The 23634-nt window shown below is 33.0% G+C and overlaps 1 protein-coding gene and 1 pseudogene across 1 annotated transcript; both read left to right on the top strand.

The window, feature by feature from the left end:
• The window catches only part of LOC107646785, a 43870-nt pseudogene extending 28213 nt beyond the window's left edge, over positions 1-15657 (top strand).
• LOC107646786 (spermidine hydroxycinnamoyl transferase-like) lies at positions 15466-16017 on the top strand. The gene has a single exon (XM_016350943.1). It carries the CDS (start codon positions 15466-15468, stop codon positions 16015-16017), a length of 552 nt encoding a protein of 183 aa, XP_016206429.1.

Genomic DNA, 23634 nt, shown 5'->3' with positions numbered 1-23634 from the left:
CAGTGACGCTGTCGCGTCGCATGCCGCTTTCCTCCTTTCGCTTTTTTTTATGTGCAATTATGCAAATGAAGATGCAAACTAAATGTGCTAATAATGAGAAGAGTTATTGAAAAAGAAAACTAAGAAGAAAGAAAGGAACGATCATACCATGGTGGGTTGTCTCCCACCCAGCACTTTGCTTTATCGTCCTTAAGTTGGACGCTCCACTAGCTCAGTCTTCTGCTGTAGGTGGATCCTCCAAGAGGAAGATCTCTAGCTCCTTGGTTTTCGTCGCTTTCTCACCATGATATAGCTTTAAGCGATGTCCATTAACTTTGATGAATTCAGAGCTTGAAGGATGACTCAGGTGGAAAACTCCGTATGGCTTAGCCTTCTCTACTCTATATGGACCTTCCCATCTTGATCTCAACTTGCCTGGCATGAGCCTCAGTCTAGAGTTGTAAAGGAGGACAAAGTCCTCAGGTTGGAACTCTCTCCTCTTGATGTGCTTATCATGCACAGCCTTCATCTTTTCCTTGTACAGCCTTGAGTTCTCATAAGCTTCTAGGCGAAGGCTTTTTAATTCTTGCAGTTGCAACTTCCTTTCAGCTCCGGCTTTCTCAAATTCCATATTGCACTCCTTTACTGCCCAAAAGGCTTTGTGCTCTACCTCAACTGGGAGGTGACAGGCTTTTCCATAAACTAAGCGGAAAGGACTCATCCCAATGGGTGTCTTGTATGTTGTTCTGTATGCCCAGAGTGCATCTTGTAGCCTGGTGCTCCAGTCTCTTCTATGAGGTTTGACTATCTTCTGCAATATACTCTTTATCTCTCTGTTAGACACCTCAGCTTGCCCATTAGTCTGGGGATGGTAGGCTGTTGCCACTTTATGAACTATCCCATGCTTCTTTAGTAATCATGTTAGTCTCCTGTTACAGAAATGGGTGCCTTGATTGCTCACGATTGCTCATGGTGATCCAAAGCAACAAATAATATGGGTTCTAACAAAGGAAACAACAGTGTTAGCATCATCAGTGTGGGTAGGAATTGCTTCCACCCATTTAGAAACGTAATCCACAGCTAACAATATATAAAAATAACCATTAGAATGTGGAAATGGACCCATGAAGTCAATGCCCCAAACATAAAAAATTTCACCTAAAAGCATAGTCTGTTGAGGCATCTCATCCCTCTTGGATATATTACCAAACCTTTGGCATGGGGAACAAGATTTACAAAATTCAGCAGCGTCTTTAAAAAGAGTAGGCCACCAAAATCCACAGTCTAAAATTTTTCTAGCTGTTCTTTGAGGGCCAAAATGCCCTCCACTCTCAGATGAGTGGTAGGCCTCTAAAATGGACTAAAATTCTGATTGAGGCACACACTGTCTAATTACCTGGTCAGTGCCACATCTCCATAAATATGGGTCATCCCATATATAATATTTGGACTCACTTTTCAGCTTGTCTCTTTGATGCTTAGTAAAGTTTGGAGGAAAAGTGCGGCTAACTAGATAATTAGCTACAGGCGCATACCAAGGAACTACTTCAGATACTGCTTGCAGGTTGTCAAATGGGAAATTATCATCTATAGGAGTGGAGTCATCCCTAATATGCTCAAGGCGACTCAAGTGATCTGCCACTAGATTCTGGTTACCACTCCTGTCCTTAATTTCTAAATCAAATTCTTGTAGTAGCAATATCCAACGTATAAGCCTTGGTTTGGACTCCTTTTTAGCTAATAAATGCTTTAGAGTTGTGTGGTCTGAGTACACTACTACTTTAGCACCAAGTAAATAGGCTCAGAATTTATCCAGAGCAAAAACAATAGTAAGAAGCTCTTTCTCAGTAGTAGTGTAATTAGACTGAGCAGTGTCTAAAGTCTTAGACGCATAAGCAATTACAAAAGGATCCTTACCTTCACGCTGAGCCAGCACTGCTCCTACTGCATGGTTGGAAGCATCGCACATGATTTCAAATGGCTGGCTCTAGTCTGGTCCTCTCACAATTGGAGCTTGAGTCAGGGCGGTCTTCAGCTTATCAAACGCTTGTTTGCAATCCTCACTGAACTCAAACTTAATATCTTTCTGCATTAGCCTAGATAAGGGTAGTGCTACCTTACTAAAGTCCTTAATGAATCTCCGGTAAAAACCTGCATGGCCAAGGAACGAACGGACTTCCCTCACAGAGGAGGGGTAAGGTAAACTAGAAATAACATCCACATTTGCTGGATCTACAGAAATGCCAGTATTAGACACAACATGTCCTAGTACAATCCCTTGTTTTACCATAAAGTGACATTTTTCAAAAATCAATACAAGGTTTGTACTGACATATCTATCTAATACTCTAGATAAACTATCCAAGCAAAGGCTAAATGAATCACCATAAACGCTAAAATCATCCATAAAAACCTCCATACAGTTCTCAATAAGGTTAGAGAAAAGACTCATCATGCACCTTTGGAAAGTAGATGGTGCATTACACAAGCCAAAGAGCATTCTCTTATAAGCATAAGTGCCAAAAGGACATGTAAAAGTAGTCTTTTCCTGGTCTTCAGGAGCTATATGGATTTGAAAATAGCCTGTATAACCATCTAAAAAGCAATAATGGGATTTACCTGACAGGCGATCAAGCATCTGATCAATGAATGGCAAGGGGTAATGATCCTTGCGAGTGGCTTGGTTGAGATGCATATAGTCAATGCAAACTCTCCATGAATTCTGCACTTTAGTTGTCAGAAGCTCTCCATGCTCATTTCTTACTGTTGTGATTCCAGACTTCTTGGGCACCACTTGTACTGGACTGACCCATTCGCTATCTGAGATGGGATAAATGATATCTGTTTCAAGTAGCCTGGTCACTTCTTTCTTGACAACTTCTAAGATGGTGGGATTCAGTCTTCTCTGAGGTTGACGGACAGGCTTTTCTCCCTCTTCTAGGAATATTCTGTGCTCACAAACTTGAGGGTTGATGCCTACTATATCCGCCAGGCTCCATCCAATTACTTTCTTGTGTTTTCTCAGCACACTGAGTAGCTGTTCTTCTTGTTGGAAAGTGAGTTCCCTTGCAATAATAACTGGAAACTTCTGCTTGTCCTCAAGGTAAGCATACTTGAGGTGTGGAGGGAGGGGCTTTAATTCTAATTTCTGCTCATGGCCAGGCTCTGGATCATCCGGAGCTGGTGATAATGGCAAAGTGCCCTCATTGTCCTCTGAAAGTGTCCCCACACTTGGACCTTGTCTTGTGTACTTCTCTTCTAATTCCTCCTGGTGAACTTCAGCCACGGTTTCATCTATGATGTCACATTGGGAGATAGAAAGATCATCTGGAGGGTGCTTCACAGCTCCATTTAAACTGAACTTCACTATTCTGCCATCTATTTCAAAAGAATAAGTTCCGGAAAATGCGTCCAGCTTGAACTTTGAAGTCTTCAGGAATGGTCTTCCAAGCAGGATTGATGATGGCCTTCCTGAGTCATTAGGGGGCATTTCCAGGATATAGAAGTCAATGGGAAATGTGAGCCCCTTAATGCTCACTAATACATCTTCAGCAATTCCAACCACTGTAATAATGCTTTTATCTGCTAACACAAAACGAGCTGCCGACCTTTTTAAGGGAGGGAGCCTCAAAGTATCATATATAGACAAAGGCATTATACTAACACATGCTCCTAAATCACACATGCTGTCAGAAAATATCACACCACCAATAGTACAATTAACCATACATGGACCTGGATCACTACACTTCTTAGGTATACCTCCCATTAAAGCAAATATAGAACTACCTAAAGGAATAGTTTCTAATTCATTAATTTTGTCTTTATGTATACATAAATCTTTTAGAAACTTTACGTATTTAGGTACCTACTGAATAACATAAAAAAGGGGAACAGTTACCTCAACCTTTTTGAATATTTCTACCATTTTGGGATCACGTTCCATCTGCTTCCTGGGTTTCCTTGCAATTTGTGGAAATGGAATAGAAAGGACGTTTTCTGCAGCGTCTGCATCCTTTGGTGCTTCCATCTGTGGTTGAGCTTCTTCTTCTCCAACCATGTCTTGTATGTCCTCTTCCTCTTCAGCATCCTCTACCTCCACCACCTCTTCAGCTGAGGCGTGTTTTGATGGGATTGGCTCCTCCTGATTCCTCTCTTGCAGTGTGGTTCCGGACCTTAGGGTGATGGCATTGATTCCACCCTTTGGATTGGGTAAGGGTTGAGAAGAAATTCTACTGGAGCTTGCATGTTGAGTATTTGAAGTATTGGATGATCCCAGCTGAGAGATGAGAGCTTGTATAGTGGATGTTAGACCGTCAAGTGAACTTTCCATGTTCCTTTGTCCTTGCGCAATGGATTAAATCACCTCGTCACTCGGAGAGGAATTAGATTGAGTGATCTGCAGAACTTGTTGTTGGTTGTGCTGTGCTACTTGGGATTGCCTCAGGTGAGGTGCTCTGTAAGGCTGGTTCTGGTTCTGCTGCCCGTTGTTGTTATTATTCCACCTCTGATTTCTTTGATTGTCTCTGCCTCCTCTGTTATTGTTGTCCCTCCAACTCTGGTTAGAATTATCTCTCCAACCTTGGTTGGAATTGTCCTGCCATCCATGGTTCTAGCTGCCACCTTGATTGTATCCTTGATTGGGGCGGTCATAGAAGTTATGAGTGGCTGCCACAGTATTGTCTTCCTGCTGGAGCTGCGGACATTCATCAGTATAATGGCTATAATCAGCACAGATTCCGCACACTCTTTGTGGGACTAACTGTTGGCTTTGCTGCGCTTGTTGTTGACTCAACTGCATCTGCTTCAGTAAGTTGGTCATTTCACATATACTCTGAGTTAGAGCAGTAGTCTCTCTGCTAGAGGATAACTCCGCAACAGCTTTCGACCAGCTTTGTTTCTGCCTGTGATTCCGAGTAGATTCAGCTAAGTTGCTGATCAATTATCATGCTTCATCAGTGGTCTTGTACTTTTTCATAGACCCATTGATAGCACTTTCCAATGTGGTCTTATCTTGAGGCCTCATGCCCTGTGTGACGTAGCCGTTCAACACTATCTTATCAATCATATGGTGGGGGCATGCTTCCATAAGATTGTTGAAGCGCTCCCAGTATTTGTAAAGAGTCTCGGATTCGTCCTGAACAATCATGGAAATGTCTTTCCTTAGTTTATCAGTAACTTCAGCTGGAAAGAATTTTTCCAAAAATTCTCTTCTAAGCGTATCCCAGTTAGAGACAGTTGCTGCGGGTTGAGTGTAGTACCACTCTCTCGCCTTTTCCTCAAGAGAGAATGGGAAGGCTTTTAACAGAATAGAAGTTTCATCTGCACCATCACACCTGACAGTAGAACAGGCTGCTTGGAAATTCCTAAGGTGCTTGATAGGCTCTTGAGCAGGTAAGCCATGAAACTTAGGCATCAAGTTGAGTAGTGCAGTCTTTATTTCAAAATCTGTAGCCACCGCTGGGTGATGCGCTTGAAACGGTTGCATTGTAAAATCAGGGGCTCCAGCCTCCTGGATAGTAACTCTCCTAGGTGTTGCCATGTCACCTGCACGTAAATCAACCGAATCAGTAGAAAAAGAGCTTGTTTCTTCCTTACGTGACGTTTCAGATTCACCCTCGGGGAGGACTAACCGAAGCCGAGCTTGCCTTATACGTGAAATAGTTCTTTCAATCTCAGGATCAAATACTGGCAAGCTTGGATCAGTAAGTGAACGCGTCATTTAATGAAAGAAACATGCAGCTCATAGTAGCAAAATAAAATAAAATGCAAATAAATAAATTCCAATCAATAACTCAACACTCTATTGCAACTCCCCGGCAACGGCGCCAAAAATTGACGCGGCGAAAATTGGCGGGTTAAGAAATTGATGTAAGAGGAACGTTGCAAGTACAGTCCTTAACCAACAAAAATCCGCTTATCAATTTAGAAGGGTTGTCACAAAATTAGAATTAAAATACTGGGAGTATGAATCCCAGGTCATCTCCCAACGAGTTGCAGAAAGATGTGCTATTTTATTAATCAGATATTTTCTAAAATAGTTTGAGTTGATAAACAGGAAATTAAATTAGAGAATTTATGTAATTTAAATAAAAAAAAACCTTGACCGGGAGTAGATTAGTCGGAAGTCCTATCCTTGTTGGAGTTCTCCCAAGATCAATTGATAATTGAAGGTTGTTCTTCTCAATTATCCCTTACCAGATAAAGGAAAGTTAAGCAAGTTAGAAGTCAGTTTCTATTCACAAGTTCTAATCATCTCCCTTGGGAAGGACTAGTGTCAGTGACTAGAGGGTGACCCAACGATAAACTCAATTATAATTTTACTCTGAGCATTCCAACTCAAGGTCCTCCTTTCAATCAACTCCCAATCAAGTTATGGAACTACTCGCTCATTATGATTGTAAACTTCACAAAATAAGAAAGGAAAATAAAGAAAGACATGATAAATAATAATAATCAAAGAGACCAATTAAAAATAAAATAGTTCTTATATTAATAAATTCTAAAAATAATCCAATAGTAATTCTGAACAAATTAAGGATATGAAAAAGTAAGTGACAAGTAAGAAAACAAACTAGAATGATGAAGTCTTGGCGGAAGTAATAACTCTTCTCAATATCCCAATCCAAAAACAATAAAAATCAAAATCCTAAGATCTATGAATGTGTAGAGAGAAAACCTAGAGGAGGAGTAAAATTAGATCTAAAACTAAAATTATGCGGAATGAATGTCGTTCTGGTCTCTGCATGTTCCCTAGCTCTAATATGCTTTTCTGGGCCGAAAACTGGGTCAAAACAGGGCCCAAAATCGCCCCCAGTGAATTATGCAGATTCTGCAGATCGCGCACGTCACGCAATCGCGTCATCCATGCGTTCGTGTCATTCAGCGTTTTGCCTTGCCACGCGTGTGCGTCGTCCACGCATTCGCGTCACTTGTGCAGTTTCCAATCCATGCGTTCGCGTCAGGCACGCGAGCGCGTCACTGCAATTTCCTCTATTTCGCGCAGTCGCGTGAGCCATGCGCCTGCGTCACTTCTCGTTGGTCATCTCCTTAATTTCTTGTGTTCCTTCCATTTTTGCAAGCCTCCTTTCCAATCTCCAAGTCATTCATGCCCTATAAAGCCTGAAACACTTAACACGCGGATCACGGCATCGAATGGAATAAAGGAGAATTAAAATACATAATTAAAAGTCTCTAGGAAGCAAGTTTTCAACCATGGAGTAATTTTGGGAAGGAATTGTAAATACATGCTAATTTAATGAATAAGTGGGTAAAGATTTGATAAAACCACACAATTAAACACAATATAAACCATAAAATAATGGTTTATCAGCTCTGTTTTGGCTCCTTGGAGCGTGTGGAACCCTCCATTTTGGCGTGTTGCATGCCCTCTCCGCTGCTTCCTTGTGAGTGCTTTCCTGGTGTTGTTCCTTTTCTTATGCTTTGCTCTTCTTTTGCTATCATTTACCTATAATTGACAAGAGATCCAAGCATTCAAAGTACTAATAGAATATCATATAAAATTACATAGTTATCAGGTAAAAAAGTCATCAATTTCACCTAAGAAACACCCAAAAAAAGTACATGAGATGCTCATGCATCAGAAACAGTCTTGTGTCCATATCCTCCATGGTAGTTGCAGTATAAGCTTTTGTTACTGCCTGTCCATTCTTTTAGTTGTCGTGCTTTTGGGAGAATGTCTCGCTCTCTTATCTGGTGATAGATTTTCGTGATTGGGGCCGGTAGGAGGTGTAGTTCGTGAACTTCCCCATCCTGGGTGGCCGACTTGAAACGGTGGATCTCTTTTGGGGTGTCTTTGGGAGGCAGGTTACTTCGAGGTACCGTGCTGTTGTGCTATCGTTTATTGGCTTCCACAACTTAGCTTACCTCTTCGTCATCTATGTATTCCCTTGCGACGTTCTGGATTTCATGCATGGTCCAGACCGGTTTGGTCGTGAGGTGCTTGCGAAAGTTTTCATTCATGAGTCCATTAGTCAGACAAAGGTTGGCAACGGAATCTGTGAGTCCGTTGACCGTTAGGCACTCGTCTTGCCATTGTGTGATTCCAAGTAAGCTTATTGGGTATTTTACCTTTGTGATCCTGGTAGTAAATTGTCCCATGAATTTTCTAGAGACATCGTTGAAATTGGCTTTCGAGCCATTCGGGAGGGCGTTGAACCATTTGATGGTGGGACCAGTTAGGGTTACCAGGAAGGCCCTACACCACACAGCATCAGAAGCCCCTTCTAAGTTCATTCTGACTTTGAAGGCCGTTAGGTGTTCCTGCGAGTCCTTCATCCCATCGTACTTCATGTCAGTTAGCTTTGTCAAAACATTTTGGTAGCTTGGCCCTCGGGGGAATTTTTTGGTGAATGGGGTGGCTCCCATTATCACATGTTCACTCCTTTTGTGCTTGTAATCTTGGTGTCTCCTTTCATCATCGCCGTAGTGGCATTCGAGCTCCCGAAAAATACTGCGAGCCCAACGTCTGCCGTAATGACCGGTGGGCGATCTCTCGTTCCTGGCTTCTCGTCGGAAAAAGCTTCTAGAGGTGGCTTGGCTTGCATGTTTTAGCTGGTAGCGCTCTTTGGAAGCGACCTAGACTTCCAGGGTTTATACCCTCTAGTAGAGTTCTTAGATTATTTGAATTGCCTTTTCTCCTAGGCCGTCGGCTGCTCAAGACTCGTCGGATCGGCGACCGTTTTTCGATGGCTGCTGTCTATCAGTTGGCTGGACTTACACAACACTTGTTATCCTCTTGCGGGTTGGCGGGCCAGCGTTGTTCCGTGGTTCGTGGGTTGGGTTTGGTAGGTTACGATGGTGGCTGGAGGATTGCTCTTCGAATTCTTCCGTCTTGCCGTCAAGACTCAACAAGTTTCCACAGACGGTGCCAATGTACAGGACTTTGCTGGAACAAATTGTGAGATGGATCAATGACTCGCCGGTCGAGTGGTGATGGGATCAGATCTCTGGAGTGGCAGGGGGTGGTACCTGCAAAGACATTCTGACGTGCAAGTCAGAATGGATCTTAGAGACATAGGTGAGGGTTAGGAATGTGTAATGTACCTATGGGAGCCTCTAGCTCATTATAAATAGTTTAGAGGAGTGCTAGGGGACCAGCAGATTTTGTGAATTTTAGCCATCAATTAGCCATCAATAGTATTTTTAATGGTGTGAGATTACATCTAATAGTATAGAATTATTCACTTTTCTTTTGTTGGTTAAGTGCTGACCAGATTTTAATAAAAACTAGTGTATGTTCCCGTATCCTGTACGGGATAATACATAAAATTATATAATTTTTTTATTAAAATTTAAATAAAAAATATATATAGTAATTATTATTATAAATATTTTACAACTTAAAAATATTAAAATAATTAATATTTATTTTAATCAATTTGAATTGGTTGAATGATCATCTTATTTGTCCGGTTAAGCAAGTATTTAGAGTTTGAATCTCGTCTGGTGTGTATAAATAATCCATTAATTAACAATAGACCCTTAATAAATAGAGCATCAATATGTGGTGGATTAGTCGTCCTCGACTTACTGAGTTAGGAATTCGTAGACAAAAATTGTATTTGTCTTTAAAATAATTAATTTTTCATTAATAACAATACTTGTGGACTTTTGTCTTTGTTAAAATTTACTTGAGACAATTTTATTTGTTAGTATCATATTCATTTTTGAAGTCAAAACAATATGATCAACATTGTTACTCGTTAAAACTTCACATTTTATGAAATGATTTTCAAATTTTCAAATTCATAAACTTATATCATTACAAAAGTTATTAGATCGATTAATATTTTTTGGTAACATGGTGTACCGAAACACCATCATTGAGTATTAGTTAGTGTGAAGAGAAACCAATAATAACTTTTGTTATTCAATATATAATTTATTCTATTGAAAAATAAATTAATATTTCCTAAACTTGTAAATACATTTTCTTCTAATTTTTTACACCATTATTTACCATTAAAAAATAATAAATGACCATACTATCCTACAATATATACGATGTACAAAGTAATTTCTTATCTTGAAATTAATTCTGGTTTGCGAGATAAAATTTAAACTATTTTTTTATTTTCTTACTCAAATTTAAATTTAAATTTAGAATTGATTAACAACTCATCCTTTTTTAATTTTAATAAAAAAATAAATTGGTTAGATGCAAAATATTTAACATTTAATAATTTCAATCATTTAAATTTTAATTACCAAAATTGGGTTAAAAATTAATTAAAAACTTAATAATTGATAATATATTATATTAGTATGTAAATAATAATATCCAATGTATTGATTATTTTTTTTTTAACAGAATTAATGTATAATTTATTGAGGATTGATTTATTATCCAAAATTTTTTCATAAACTTTGTAATATATGAAAATAGTGATCTTATTTTTTATTAGGTTTAATTACTCTGTTGGTCCCTATAGTTTTGCAAAATTTTCAATTAGATCCCTATACTTTTTTTCCTTTTAATTGAGTCCTTGCACCAAATTTTTTTTTAATTGGGTCCCTACACTTTTTTTTCCTTTTATTTAGGTCCCTATACCAATTCTTTTTTTTTAGTTGGGTCCCTATAAAATTAAGCCAATTACTACTAAGAGGGACTTAATTGAAACAAAAAAATTAGTGCAGGAACCCAATTAAAAAGAAAAAAAATATAGGGACCTAATTAAAAATTTCACAAAACTATAGGGACCAACAAAGTAATTAAACCTTTTTATTATTATTTAAAAAATTCTTCATAATTTTTTAATTATGTAATTAACTTTTATTATTGCTTTTATACTAAAAAATATCAATTTATACTATTTACATATTTTTTCACTACTAATAAATATTTTAAATTCACACACATTAAAATTTTAATAATTATAAATATGTAATAAACATAATTATAAACCAAATTTTTGAAACAAAATAATAAAACTAACATTGTTCAAACCAAAACAAATATTATCCAAAATATATAATTAAATATATTCAAGTTTATAATTAATCAAACATAAAACATAATCCAAAATATAACTTAGAACATCTTCAATTATCATCTTCATCCTCTCATAGATCAATAACATCATAGAAATTTGTAAAAAAAAGGCCCTAATAAAATAAAAACTTGGCCCAGCGGGAAAGCCTGTCCCACCCCGCCCCACCCTGCTGAAACTCATGGATTAAGCGGTGCGGGATAGGCAGGCTTTTTAAGTTTAGTGGTCTCAAAATTCCAGCCCAACCCGCTTTTTTTGACAGGTTATGCGGGCCAGCCCGCCAGGTTTTGGCCCGTTTACCACTCCTAGTCCCTATCCTTTTTCGCGTGGCAGGTCGTGAGGATATCACGAGTCCCATCTAGCCCCAAAACGTGAGTAATCCCTGCAAATATCCATTTTGACTGTTTTTGTGATAATCAGAGGTTACGTTATATCATTTTTATAAAGTCACATGTATTCTTGTTATAACAATATTAATAGAAGATAAATGGATAAACACTAAGCTATTGTTTGGATATAAGATGGAAAATAAGAGGAAAGAAAATTGAAAGAAAGAAAATGAGAGGAAAGTATATTTTTTTTTGTGTTGTTTAGATAAAGTAAAAATAAATGGAAAGAAAATAGAAAAAAAAAATTTTGCTTGGATGGAAGGAAAAGTAAGAAGAGAAAAAATTATAATAGAATAAAATTATATTAATATTTTTATATATTATATATAAATTATAATTCAAATGATAACTCTGTATTTTTACCCATATTTGCACTTCTGCATCAGTTTTCTTCGCAATTTTGAAGAGAAAAATTAAATTTACATGACCTCCACATACACTTTTATGTTTTTCATTCAATTTCTTTGTTGATATAAACAATGAAAAATTGATTTTTTCATCCATTTTCTTCTCCAGCGTTTTATTTTCCTACAAATTCTTCTAATCCAAATAATACATAAATAAGTCACGTTTTTCATATACATAACAATAACTAATATCACATATTAAGTTAATTTACGTTGATAAACTAAAGCCACTCTAAAATTACCTGAATCCTCCAAATTCAAAAATGTTACCTAGTTGTCTCCTTTTACATTTCTATATAAATCGAATTTAATGAATTCGAATTAGGGTAATAAATAAAAAATCAAATCTATAGGATTCGAATTACTTGACATTGTGATTCGAAAGTAAATTGAATTCAAAGAATTCAAATTATGTCATCCCCTGCTAAATTGAATATATAAATTTCGATTTATGTGGTTCATACTAAATCGAAGCAATAAAGTTCGATTTATACTCACTTAGTAGCAATCCAGCTCATTTTAAATTGAATCTCCTTCGTTCGATTTAGTAGCATAGATAGCATCAAAGTAATTCAAATCTTATAGATTCGATTTACTACAAAACACATAATTTGAACTTCATAAATTTGATTTACATAGATATGTAAATTGAGACATGTACGTAGCCTTTTTTAATTTGGGGATATACGTAAAATTAGTATGCAAATGGTTTATAAAGGTGATTTACCCCACATATTATATCTTGTAAAATCATAATATTTTGAGAAGTGATGTATAGACAACTTAAAGATTGATAAGTCTAAAAAATTTTAGAAAAAAATAAAAATATAAAAAAATTACATGTTGATTCATAAGATTTTTTTTTAAATTTGTCCATAATTTATGATTAATAACTTTAAAGTTGTATATATGTGATCTTAAAATTATATAATAATGTTCAAAATAACATAAAAATATACAATTACCTAAAATATAATATTTGTGTAGTAACTTAAAAAATATGACAATTTTTATAATTTTGTGTGGCTATCTATATATAGAAGACCAAAAGACCATGATTATCTAACAAAATTTTATTTATTGCATTCAATTTGAATGAGTAAAAAATAATCTTATTTTAGTTTAGTCCTTAATTCACATGATTTAAATTTAGCTCAATAAATATAATTTGATTTGATTTAATTATTAGTAAAAAAATATCTCGAGAACCTATTTTATTCATAAATTTATTATTTTAATGATTAATTAATTAATATAATTAGTTAATTAATACAGATAATTAGTATAATTAATTTAGTTTAATAAATTAAAAAATACTACCAAATCAAATTGATATAAATTATAATAAATTATGTGATATTTAAATATCTAATCAAATCAGTTAGTTGATATAGTTAATTTATCATAATAAATTGTATTTAATGAGTTAAAAGAAACAAATCACTAAACATTCTCATAAGCATGTCACCGTTAACTCCATCATTAAGTGCAGAAACCTAATTTTTATATAATAGAATAGATAATAAATAGAATATATGAGAATATGATACGTGACATATTTTAATTATGAAATTGGTATTATATAATCGATTTTTTCTAAATCCTTATTGCTTGTTTGTTGCTAATTTTTACGTAATTACTTAATAATTTTCGCCTATGAAACTATCAACTACCTAATATTATGATTTAATTAATAAAAATAATGACATTAATATTTTTTCATAAGTCTTGTTATTATTTATAATTAGGAAATAGCCATAAATAAATTTATTTTCCTAATGAATGTTAATTTTGTTATCAAATTCTATATTATCTTTAAAATTTTAACGTAATTGAGTCTAACTTCTACATTTAATTTTGAAATGAATTTACTCAAAAAAATTAATATGTAAGTCACATTATTATTATAAAATTATCTTTTTAACATAATTAGTGGTACTTATTTGAACTATTAAATTTAGCTTCAAAGGATATTAAAGTTAACCTATTTTATTATCTTGTACCTTCAAAGAATTTACACGACTGACATAAAAATATAACAATTGAAAAAAATTCATTACAATAGGTATATTCATTTTAACAAATATTCTTCAATCTAATACTATAAAAAAAATACATTGGCCATTTTGAATTGCTACAGGTCAACTTCCATCCACAATAGTAGAATGCCTAAATTGAGATATATTTATCAAACAAACAATCAATAAAACACTCATCCATACTTTCTCATTTTAGGTATATTTATACATAAAAGAAATTATACATAAAGAAAAAAAAGAAGAAGAAAAGAAGAGTTGAAATAGTAAAAGCGACAAAAATCACTATTCTTATAATTTTGTGTCACCATCTATATATAGTAGACCAGACAATTATCATTATCTAACAAAGTTAATTTGTATTTATTGCACTCAACTTGAATAAGTAAGAAATTATCTCATTTTAATTTAGTCCTTAATTCACATGATTTGAATTTAGCTCAACATATATGATATGATTTGATTTGATTCAATTATTAGTTGAAAATATTTCAATTGCTTATTTTATTCATAGATTTATTATTTTAATAACTAATAAATTAATCAAATTAATTAATTAGTACACACAATAAATTTGGTTTAATAAATTAAAAGAAATAAATTAAAAATATTAAAAGAATATTAAAATAAATAAATTAAAAAATATTACCAAATCAAATTGATATAAATTATAATAAATTAAATGATATTTAAATATCTAATCAAATCAATTAATTGATATAGTTAGTTTATCGTAATAACTTATATTTAATGAGTTAAAAGAAATAAATTCAGAAATACTCTTAGAAGTATGCCACGTCAACTCGATCATTAAGTACAATAATCTGATTTTTATATAATAGAATAGATAATGGCATCCTAAACTTTCTCAATAATTTATATTGTTATGTTATCTTTTCTTGTTGGCTAAGATAAGAAAAGTAGTTGAGTTTGAATGTTAGTTAGAGATTTCGGATTGGCCAATTTGGATGCGAAAAGGCCTGAACCCAGGAGATTGGGTCGCTATTTGACCGCTTGGGAGACCCAGAGCCCGGGTCTGGAAAAGATGTCAATGCCCATTGTTGAGAGAATGAGAGAGCCCCTTAGAGAGATTTCGGTTCATTACTATCCGTTAGCTGGCAGGTTGACATGGACTAAAGGTAGCCGGTTGGAACTAAATTATAATGCAAAGGGAGCTGTGTAATTGAAGCTGAATCAACCAAATCAGTGGTTGAACTTGGAGACTTCTCACTTAATGATCAGTCCGTCAAAGAACTCATCCCAACTGTTGATTACACTCGTCTCATAGAGGAGCTGCCTCTGTTACTAGCACAAGTGACAAAGATACATGGTGGTGAGGCCATCGCCATAGGAATCGCTTGGTCTCATCCATTGGGTGATGGGTCTGCAGCCTTTCATTTCGTCAACTCATGGGCAAAGCTCACCAAAGGATGCACAATGGATGTAAGTGAATTGCCGTTTTTTAACCGCATGGTCCTCAAACCATCCTCACATCTGCCGTCATCGCGACACTTTGATCACCCAAAGTTGAAGCCTTTTCCACTTATCCTCAGAAGAATCGACAACATTGAAGAGCAAAAGAATAAAACGACCTTTGCATAGTTGAATCTCACATCAATGCAGATCCAGAAATTGACGAAGAATGTCAATGGCAGTGCTGATAATGGTGATTCTCATCAATCTCAGAGAAAATACAGTAGATTTGAAGTTATTGATGTCCATGTATGAAGACATGCATGCTTCTAAAACTCGTCGTGAACTTAAAGAAAATCAACCAACTGTTGCTAAGTTTGATGTCAATATTCAAAACAGGTTGAACCCGCCTCTTCCTCAGAATTATCTNNNNCAGATAGATTTCATAGCAAAGCAAGAGAGGTGGGATTTGATTAGGACACCTTATTTGGAGAGAGGAGAGTGTATGGCAGACGTGCCTTTCTTTGAGAACCCTAACGTTATACTTGGAAGCTGGATGGGATTGTCAGTGTATGAAGCTGATTTTGGGTGGGGAAAGCCCTTTCATTTTGGTCCGGGTGGTGTGTGTCCTTATGACAGGGGGGTTATTTCTCCAAGGCATGGCGATGACGATGTTGATGTGTTCATGCATTTTCAGGTGGCACATATTCAAGATTTCATCATCATGTTCTGGGAAGATATAGGAAATGCTAGTTGCAGGACAATAGAAGCCAATATTTAAAGAAATCATTAAAGACGGTCTTCCTTTTTATTTATCATTGCAGGCCGTGTAAGTGTAACTTAAGCACTTGTTTATGGTGGCCACTATAAAGTTGCCAATTTCAACTTTTATTAAAGATGTTTTTTTATTGTGCGGTTATTATTGATTTAAAAGCGTGTCACTAAAAGTGTTGCTTTAAAGAGAAAGTGTTACCCTTAATCGTTAACTGGGCTCTGATACCAATTTTTCAATTTCGACTTTTCTTTTAATTTCTTTTTCGAAATTTCTACTAACTCTTCATATTTTGCTTCGAATAAGTTTATAATTTGTATAGATTCAATTGGTGGTGCTTTATTTAAGGGATTTTGATAAAAATAATTTGTAACTTCATAATCTAAAGTATTGACCATTTCCACTATTTCTCTTGTATTTGTTATATGATCATTTATTACTAATCCTTGATGTATATTTATAATTCTGATTTCATATTTATAGTTTTTTAACTCTGGCTTAATTTCTATCATAATTATAATATTTTTTTTTGCATGGATTATTGTATATAAAATTTTTATCTGTTTGTCTTTTTCTTTAATATAATTTCTCAAATCCTCAAAAACTTCTTTTATTTCTACACTTTCTCTTATTTCTAAATATCTTTCTAATTTTTCAACTTCATTCTCCATTTTTTCCTTCAACAGCTTTAATTCTTTTAAGTCATAATATGGTTTTCCAGGCATTTATAAATTTTTTAAGTTTAATTCCAATTTGTTTATATTTATTCTTATTTCTATCCTTTTTATTATAAGATTATCAATTTCGATCTGAAGATTGTTTAATTCCCTTTTATACTCCTCTATTTTACTTTTTAATTTTTTCGCCCTTTTCCTTTTTATTTTATTTTCTGGTTTTTCAATCTTTTTATGCTTCATTATTTATTTTAGAATTTCTGCAAACTCTATCATGGATTCATCACTATTTTCTAGAGATTCTATTAATTTTTCTAGCTCTTCAATTTCTCTTTTCAACTTGTCATAGATTATTTTTAGAGCTTCAAATGCTCTTTGATTTATTCCAGAAAACTGTAAATAATTCAAACGATTTTCTCTTTCAAAGAGCTCTTGTTTCTTGTCTTGATAAGTTACATATATTTCTTCTTTATTTATTGTCATAATTTAGTATTTAGGGTTTCATTTAATTTTTCGACCTTTTTTGTTAATTCTTTTATTTCAGAATTTTCTTCTTTAATTTTTAACTTAGATAAGCTTAAAGGGCTATTAATTTTAGATTCTCTTATTTGAAAATTTGATGAAACCAATTTTCCTGATGGTTCTTTTAATAATAGAACTGGGTTTTCAATAGCTTTGTATTTTGGTATTTCTGTTTTTACAATTTCCTGAAATAACTCATCGACATAAATTCTTTCTCTGTTTTTAAATATTATACTATGATGACTATTTGTTAAAGCATAATTTATTGCATATGTAATTGAAAATGGTTCATCATCTTGTTCCATTAGATTCTTTCTGTGAAATTTATAAGCCAAACTTATAGATCTTCCAAGATTTTCAGTTGATAAAGGTATAGCATATCCAAGATGGGCATTGAATTTAATATTTACGTTTGCCAAATTTCCATGAACAATTCCAATTATTTGATCTATTGGGTCATCAGTAATTCTTTTGTCACAGATTGCTAAACTTATTGGTGAATTAATTCCTTTCATGTATGTAGATTTGATTAAAACTTGGATAGTACTAATATGAATCCATCCAATTTTAGATCTTTTTTGTTGATCCTTAATTTTCTCAATCTGTTTACTCAATTCTTCATCATTTATTAAAGCTATTTCAAGTTCTTCATTAGCAGATTTTATGTTTATAGGGGCTTCAAGTTGAATTTTTTCATAGTATATTATATTTCTTCTATTAAAGACTTCTTTTAAAAGATTTTGTTTATTAAAATTTTCATTTGATTTGAGATTTAATTCTGTTTTTAGAACAGCCTGTTTTTCATTATCTAATAAAGCAGTTAATCTATAATAATCAGATTCTTCCGTTAATTCTAAACTTTCTAAATAATTCATAACTAAAAGACTAGGATGAAGATGTTCCTTTTCTGGAGAAAAACTTCCTTTATTTAGTATATTTTACATAAGGTGTTTTTATCTCCAGAGGGGAGATTGTAGATACTAACTACAGAGGGGAGTTTAGAACTATTTTTCCCTAAAGAGATTCTTTGTTAGACTACAAAATCGCCTCGGCAGCTTCCTCCTTACTCTCCTAGCATATGAGTACTCTTAGCCTTCTACTTTCTGTTTTCTGATGCCTTCTTCAATTGCCTAAGCAACCTATTTATAATAGTTGGGTCTGATGGACAATTCCCATCCTTACCCTTCTTATGATGTCATTGCTTACGTCATTGTTTGTTATCTTGCACCAGCTACATTATTGGTGCTTTATGACCTAAGCGCTTACGTCATTATGCAATAATGTTGAGAGATGCTTTAGATGCACTGTCTTCCTCTTTTATCATGTGTCCTTCAGATGCATTGTCTTCTTCCTTTATCATGTGGGTTGATTCCGTTTCATTATTACTTTCTTCAGATATTTCTGAGGCACATAGCTGGCATTTGTGGTCTTCTCTGTCTTTTATCAAATAGCAGAGATTCTTCTTTATCCCTTCAGGGAGATTTTCTAAAAGTCCAGATAAGTTGTAGAATGCTGATTCAAATTCCACCAAGAGTCTCATCTTTCTTTCTTCAAATTCATTTCTCTTACTGGACACAAGCAGAGTATTTCTACTTTTATAATTAATCCTTGTGTGAGATTCCTTCGTTATTTTTTGAGTTCTTTCAAAGACCCTTGCTAATGTGCTGGCTAGTCTTCCTTCATGACTGTAAATTGTTAAATCTTGAATTTGATCAATTGGTTAAAAATTTCCTGGGAAGACGGACATGAATATTACTTGGTGTGCTGGAACTAAGCATTCTTCTTCTTCATTAAAAATAGGTTGACTGTTTGTAAATTTTAGGGATACATCCCTTGGATTTACATTGTCAATCATATTTTTAAATCTCTTTACTGCATCAACGAATCCTGCAGGAAACTCACTAATAATTTTTAGATCATTAAAAATTAAAATTGTATCAATTAATCCATACTGGAAAAACTGATAAGTGTCAGATGGAGAAGCATTTGGAAAGATAACCAACTTTGTTAGCTATTCTTTGGCAACAGGATAATATCCCAAAATTGCCCTTTTTTCTTCAGTCCAATTCAGAACTATATTAAGAGTTTCTCTGAGATTTGATCTACAGACCCTTTTTTTTCTTTGATTTCTGCCCTTGTAGGAATGTTTCTTATTATTCCTGTTCTCTGGGCTTGAATTGGAGCTTTATCTGCTCTTTTTAGGGTTTGCTCTGGATGAAGAGTTTCATATTCCCTGAAGGATTCCTTTGCCTCTTCTAGTGTTAAAAATCCTCCTTTATGAATTATCATTGATTGATGTGTGAATGGTGCTGCTTTTTCCTAGGCATCATATATTCCTTTCATGGGGCCATTATAAATTACATAATATTTTTTATCTTGGGTGGATTTTTTTAATAATTTCAGCAATTGTTTTATTTTCTGAAATTTTTTCTTCACCTAATTTGTCCACCACGCTTAGCTGGCTGAACTCTGATGATTTCGCTTGTTGTGTTGATTTCATTGCTTCAATGGCCTTCTTGAGAGATTGGATTTGTGTCCTTATTTGCTGACAATGCTTGCATTTTTCGAGCTCTTGCTCATATTTTTGAATTTTTTGATCTAATGCGTTGTAAACGAACTCCATTCTCTTGTTAATGTATCTGCAATAACATTTTTATTATCCTTAATATATTCAATTTTTATTGGATATTGTAACAAAAATAATTGCCATCTTACCAATCGTCCATGATTATAATCAACTTTTAAATTATATCGTATGAAACCTGTTAGGTAACTTGAATCTGTCCTTAATGTAAATTCTCTGGGTAGTAAATCAATTTTCCATTTCTTAAGAGATTTAATTGCTGCTAGAGTTTCCTTTTCATGAGTGGTATATCTCTGTTCTGTTGGAGTAAAAGTCCCTAAAATATACTTGCAAAGTAATTCTTTTGGGAAATATTTAGAATCTAGTGATTCTTTTTCTTGTTCCAAACCTTGTATAGCTTTCTTAGCCTTCAGACATCCTGACCAGGTTATGTCTGAAGCATCTGTTTCCACTATTAAATAGTCGTTTTCTTCTGGAATATAAAGTTCTGGAAGTTTTTCACATAACTCTTTAACTCTTTGAATTTGCATACTATCTTTTTCTTCCCATTTCCATTCTTTTTTAGTACTTATTTTTGGAAATAAGCTTTTAGTGTATTCTGTTATATTCTTTAAAAATCCTTGATCAGAAATATAATTTATACACCCTAAAAATCTTTGTAACTGTTTTTTATCTTCTATTTTATTAGGAATAAATTTACCTTTTCTAAAACATTTGGTTGAAGTTTTAGTTTTCCTTGGGTGGATAAAATTAATCCAAGAAACTCTATTTCTTGTTTTGCTATTCTTGCTTTCTTTTTGCTAAGAACTAATCCTTTTTCTTTACATCTTTCTAAAACTATTAGTAATTTTTGAAGATGATCTTCTTTATCTTGTTTTGTAAAAATTAGTATATCATCAATGTATACTAAAACAAATTCATTTAATTCTTTTAGATTTTCTTCCATAAATCTTTGATAAATACTTGGGGCTTGTTTTAATCCGAATGGTAATACATTCCATTCATAGAGCAACACACTTGTTGATTCTTTTGTTGGGCAAGTAAAAGCAGTTAATTTCTTTGTTTCTTCGTCTAAACGAAGTTGCCAATATCCTGATTTTGCATCTTTTTCCAAAAGATCTTTACATTCTAATGAGAACTCTTCTCTATCTCTTGCGGAATAAGGAATTTTATTTGGAACATTTATTTCTTTTGTAGGATCTTTTAATTTAATGCTTACTAATTCTTTATTTGTATTTTTAATATTTAAAGGATTTTCAGCACAAATTTCATCCAAAAGTTCTTCTATCTTTATTTCAAGATTGTTTTTTGAATATTTATCTGAAAATATAAATTTAAATAACATGTTTCTAATATAGAAAATATTTTGAATTTTAAGATCTTATCTATAGTAGTAGTTGGTATTTTTATACATTTTGATTTTTGATTTATTGAAGAATCGTGTGGAGCTTTTAAAACTATATATGTTAATTCTTGAATGAATGGGTGATATAATTTTAAGAAGTTATTTCCTATGATAAAATCCATTCCAGAATCTAGTATATATATGGATGGAACAATGAATCTATAATTTTGAATAAATATTTCAGCCATTTCAGCTTTTTGGTCAATTTTATGTATTGATTTGTCAGCTATTCTAACTCTTAATGGTTTCTTTAATTTTTTCCAATCAAGTTTTATATTTGTACTAGCAAAGCATTGTGTCGCTCCCGTATCTATGAAAGCATTTAAAAACTTTTCTGTTATTTTTATAGTAATAAATGTAGCATTATTACTCAGTCTCTGAGTCTATTTCCGAGACATATTCAAAAATATAGTCTAAGTTATCATCTGATTCCTCTAATGGTTCCATAAAACAAGACTTAGCAATTTCTAATTGTTTGGTAAGGTCCTTTTTATCCTTCTTTTTTGGACATTCATTTGCATAGTGTCCTTCTTCTTAGCAATACCAACATTTACAATTTTCTTTTTTATTTGGGCAATAGTCATTTTTTTTGTCTTTTGTTTTTATTGTTAATTCTTTTTCTAAAATATCTCTTTTTTCTCCAGTTTGGATAGTATTTTCTTTTTCTAAATTGATATTTTCTTTTTCTTTGAAAATTTTTATTAAGACCATATTTTTGAGGTATCTCTTCATTATCCTGACAGCAAATTCTAATTATATTTGCAAATCTTTTTTGAGTCGCTTCTTGCATACAACGTTCTTTTATTTCCTCTCTTATTGCAGAGGTTGCCCCACCAAAATTATTTTCAATTGTCCCTCTATTTATTTCTCTTATAAATCTTCCCATTATAAATTCATTAGCAGGATATGGAAGTTTTGTTATATACATACTAAGATAATGGTCTTTATCTTCTTCTTTTAATTTATAATAATGTATTCTATATTCACATATATAAGATTACATAAATCATATATCTGAATATTAGCTAAATGGTTTTTTGCTTCTTGATATTCTTTATTATAGACTTCTTGTCTATGATCTATAATATTTTTTCCAAAAAATTCTTTATATAGAATCATCATTATATGTAATATCTTATCATAAGCTGTTGTTTTTGTTGCTAATTCTTATATTATTTGGTTTTCTATTGATGTCATATAATCTCTTACAGTTCTTTTAGTATGAAACCCTATGTAATTCCAAATATCTCTTCCAGACAATTCACTAAGTTTTGGATTAGTAAAGGCTTCTAATAAGAAGGAATTCAACCAGTTCTCGAAAATTTATTTTTCATTCTTTTTACAATCTAAATCGAGCATTCTTTCTTCTTCCATTTCCTGGATTTTAGGAACGTATTTTGATGGTATTTTTGTATATTTTGAATCTTTATTTATAAATCCCTTTTTAAAAGCAAAATTTTCAAAACCTGTTTCCCATTTAAATTGAGATTGACTATCTTTAGATGTTCCAGCTTCGTTTTTTACTTGTATTGGAATTGCTAGTTCTTCGTCACTTGAATAATCTAGGATGTGTTCTTCATTTTCTATATTTTCAGAATTTACTAATTCTTCTTCTATTTGAAATCCCTGTTCCATAATATTATTTTCTTGAGCCATTTTTAATTGTTTAAAAAGCATTGTAACTTCTTCTAATTTTTCTTCGATATTCATAATTTCAATGGTGGTTTTACTTTTAATTCTGTTATGTTGATTATATTTTGAAAATTTTCTTCTTTGGGATTCTCTTTCTGAAAGTATTTATTTAATATCTGTTTGATTTCGTTTTTATTAGGTTCCTCTTTTTCCTTATTTCTTTGAAATTTTATGGATACTAAAACTTCTTCGAGCATATCTACTATAGAATTTAATTGTGGGTTAAAAGTATGATAAAGATGTGGGGAATCATTTCCATGGTAGCATTTTTTAGAAATTCCGTGTGAAATATAAGTTTTTTCAGGTTTTTGAAGTCCTTCAATAAAACTTATAGTAAAATAAAGATTTTGAGAAAAATCATTTTGTATTGATTTTAGGAATTCGGTGTCATTACAATTAACATTAGTTAAAATCATTAGTTTTTGATCTATTAAATTTGATAATTTAATAATTTATTCTCTTAAATCTTTTAATTTATTTTTTTCCATTAGGTAACGCTTTTTCTTATAAAAAGCTACAGTTTTAAGTGTTTTATAGTGAAAAGTGTGGTTTTAGAATGTATGATTTAGATTTTGTCACGTAGGCATCTTTAGAAAAAGTTGTTTTTGTGATGTTTATGTGAGTGGTGGCTCTTGTTTATTTGTTTAAAAAATATTTATCATTGGATGTCATATAACATCATATATATATTGAATACTAAATATATATTAAAAATAAATTAAATAATACATATATTTTTATATTAATTT

Source organism: Arachis ipaensis, chromosome B06, assembly GCF_000816755.2.
Source record: "Arachis ipaensis cultivar K30076 chromosome B06, Araip1.1, whole genome shotgun sequence".
Classification (NCBI taxonomy): domain Eukaryota; kingdom Viridiplantae; phylum Streptophyta; class Magnoliopsida; order Fabales; family Fabaceae; genus Arachis; species Arachis ipaensis.
The sequence above is the reverse complement of the archived record's forward strand: the minus strand, read 5'-3'. Positions and strand labels throughout refer to the sequence as shown.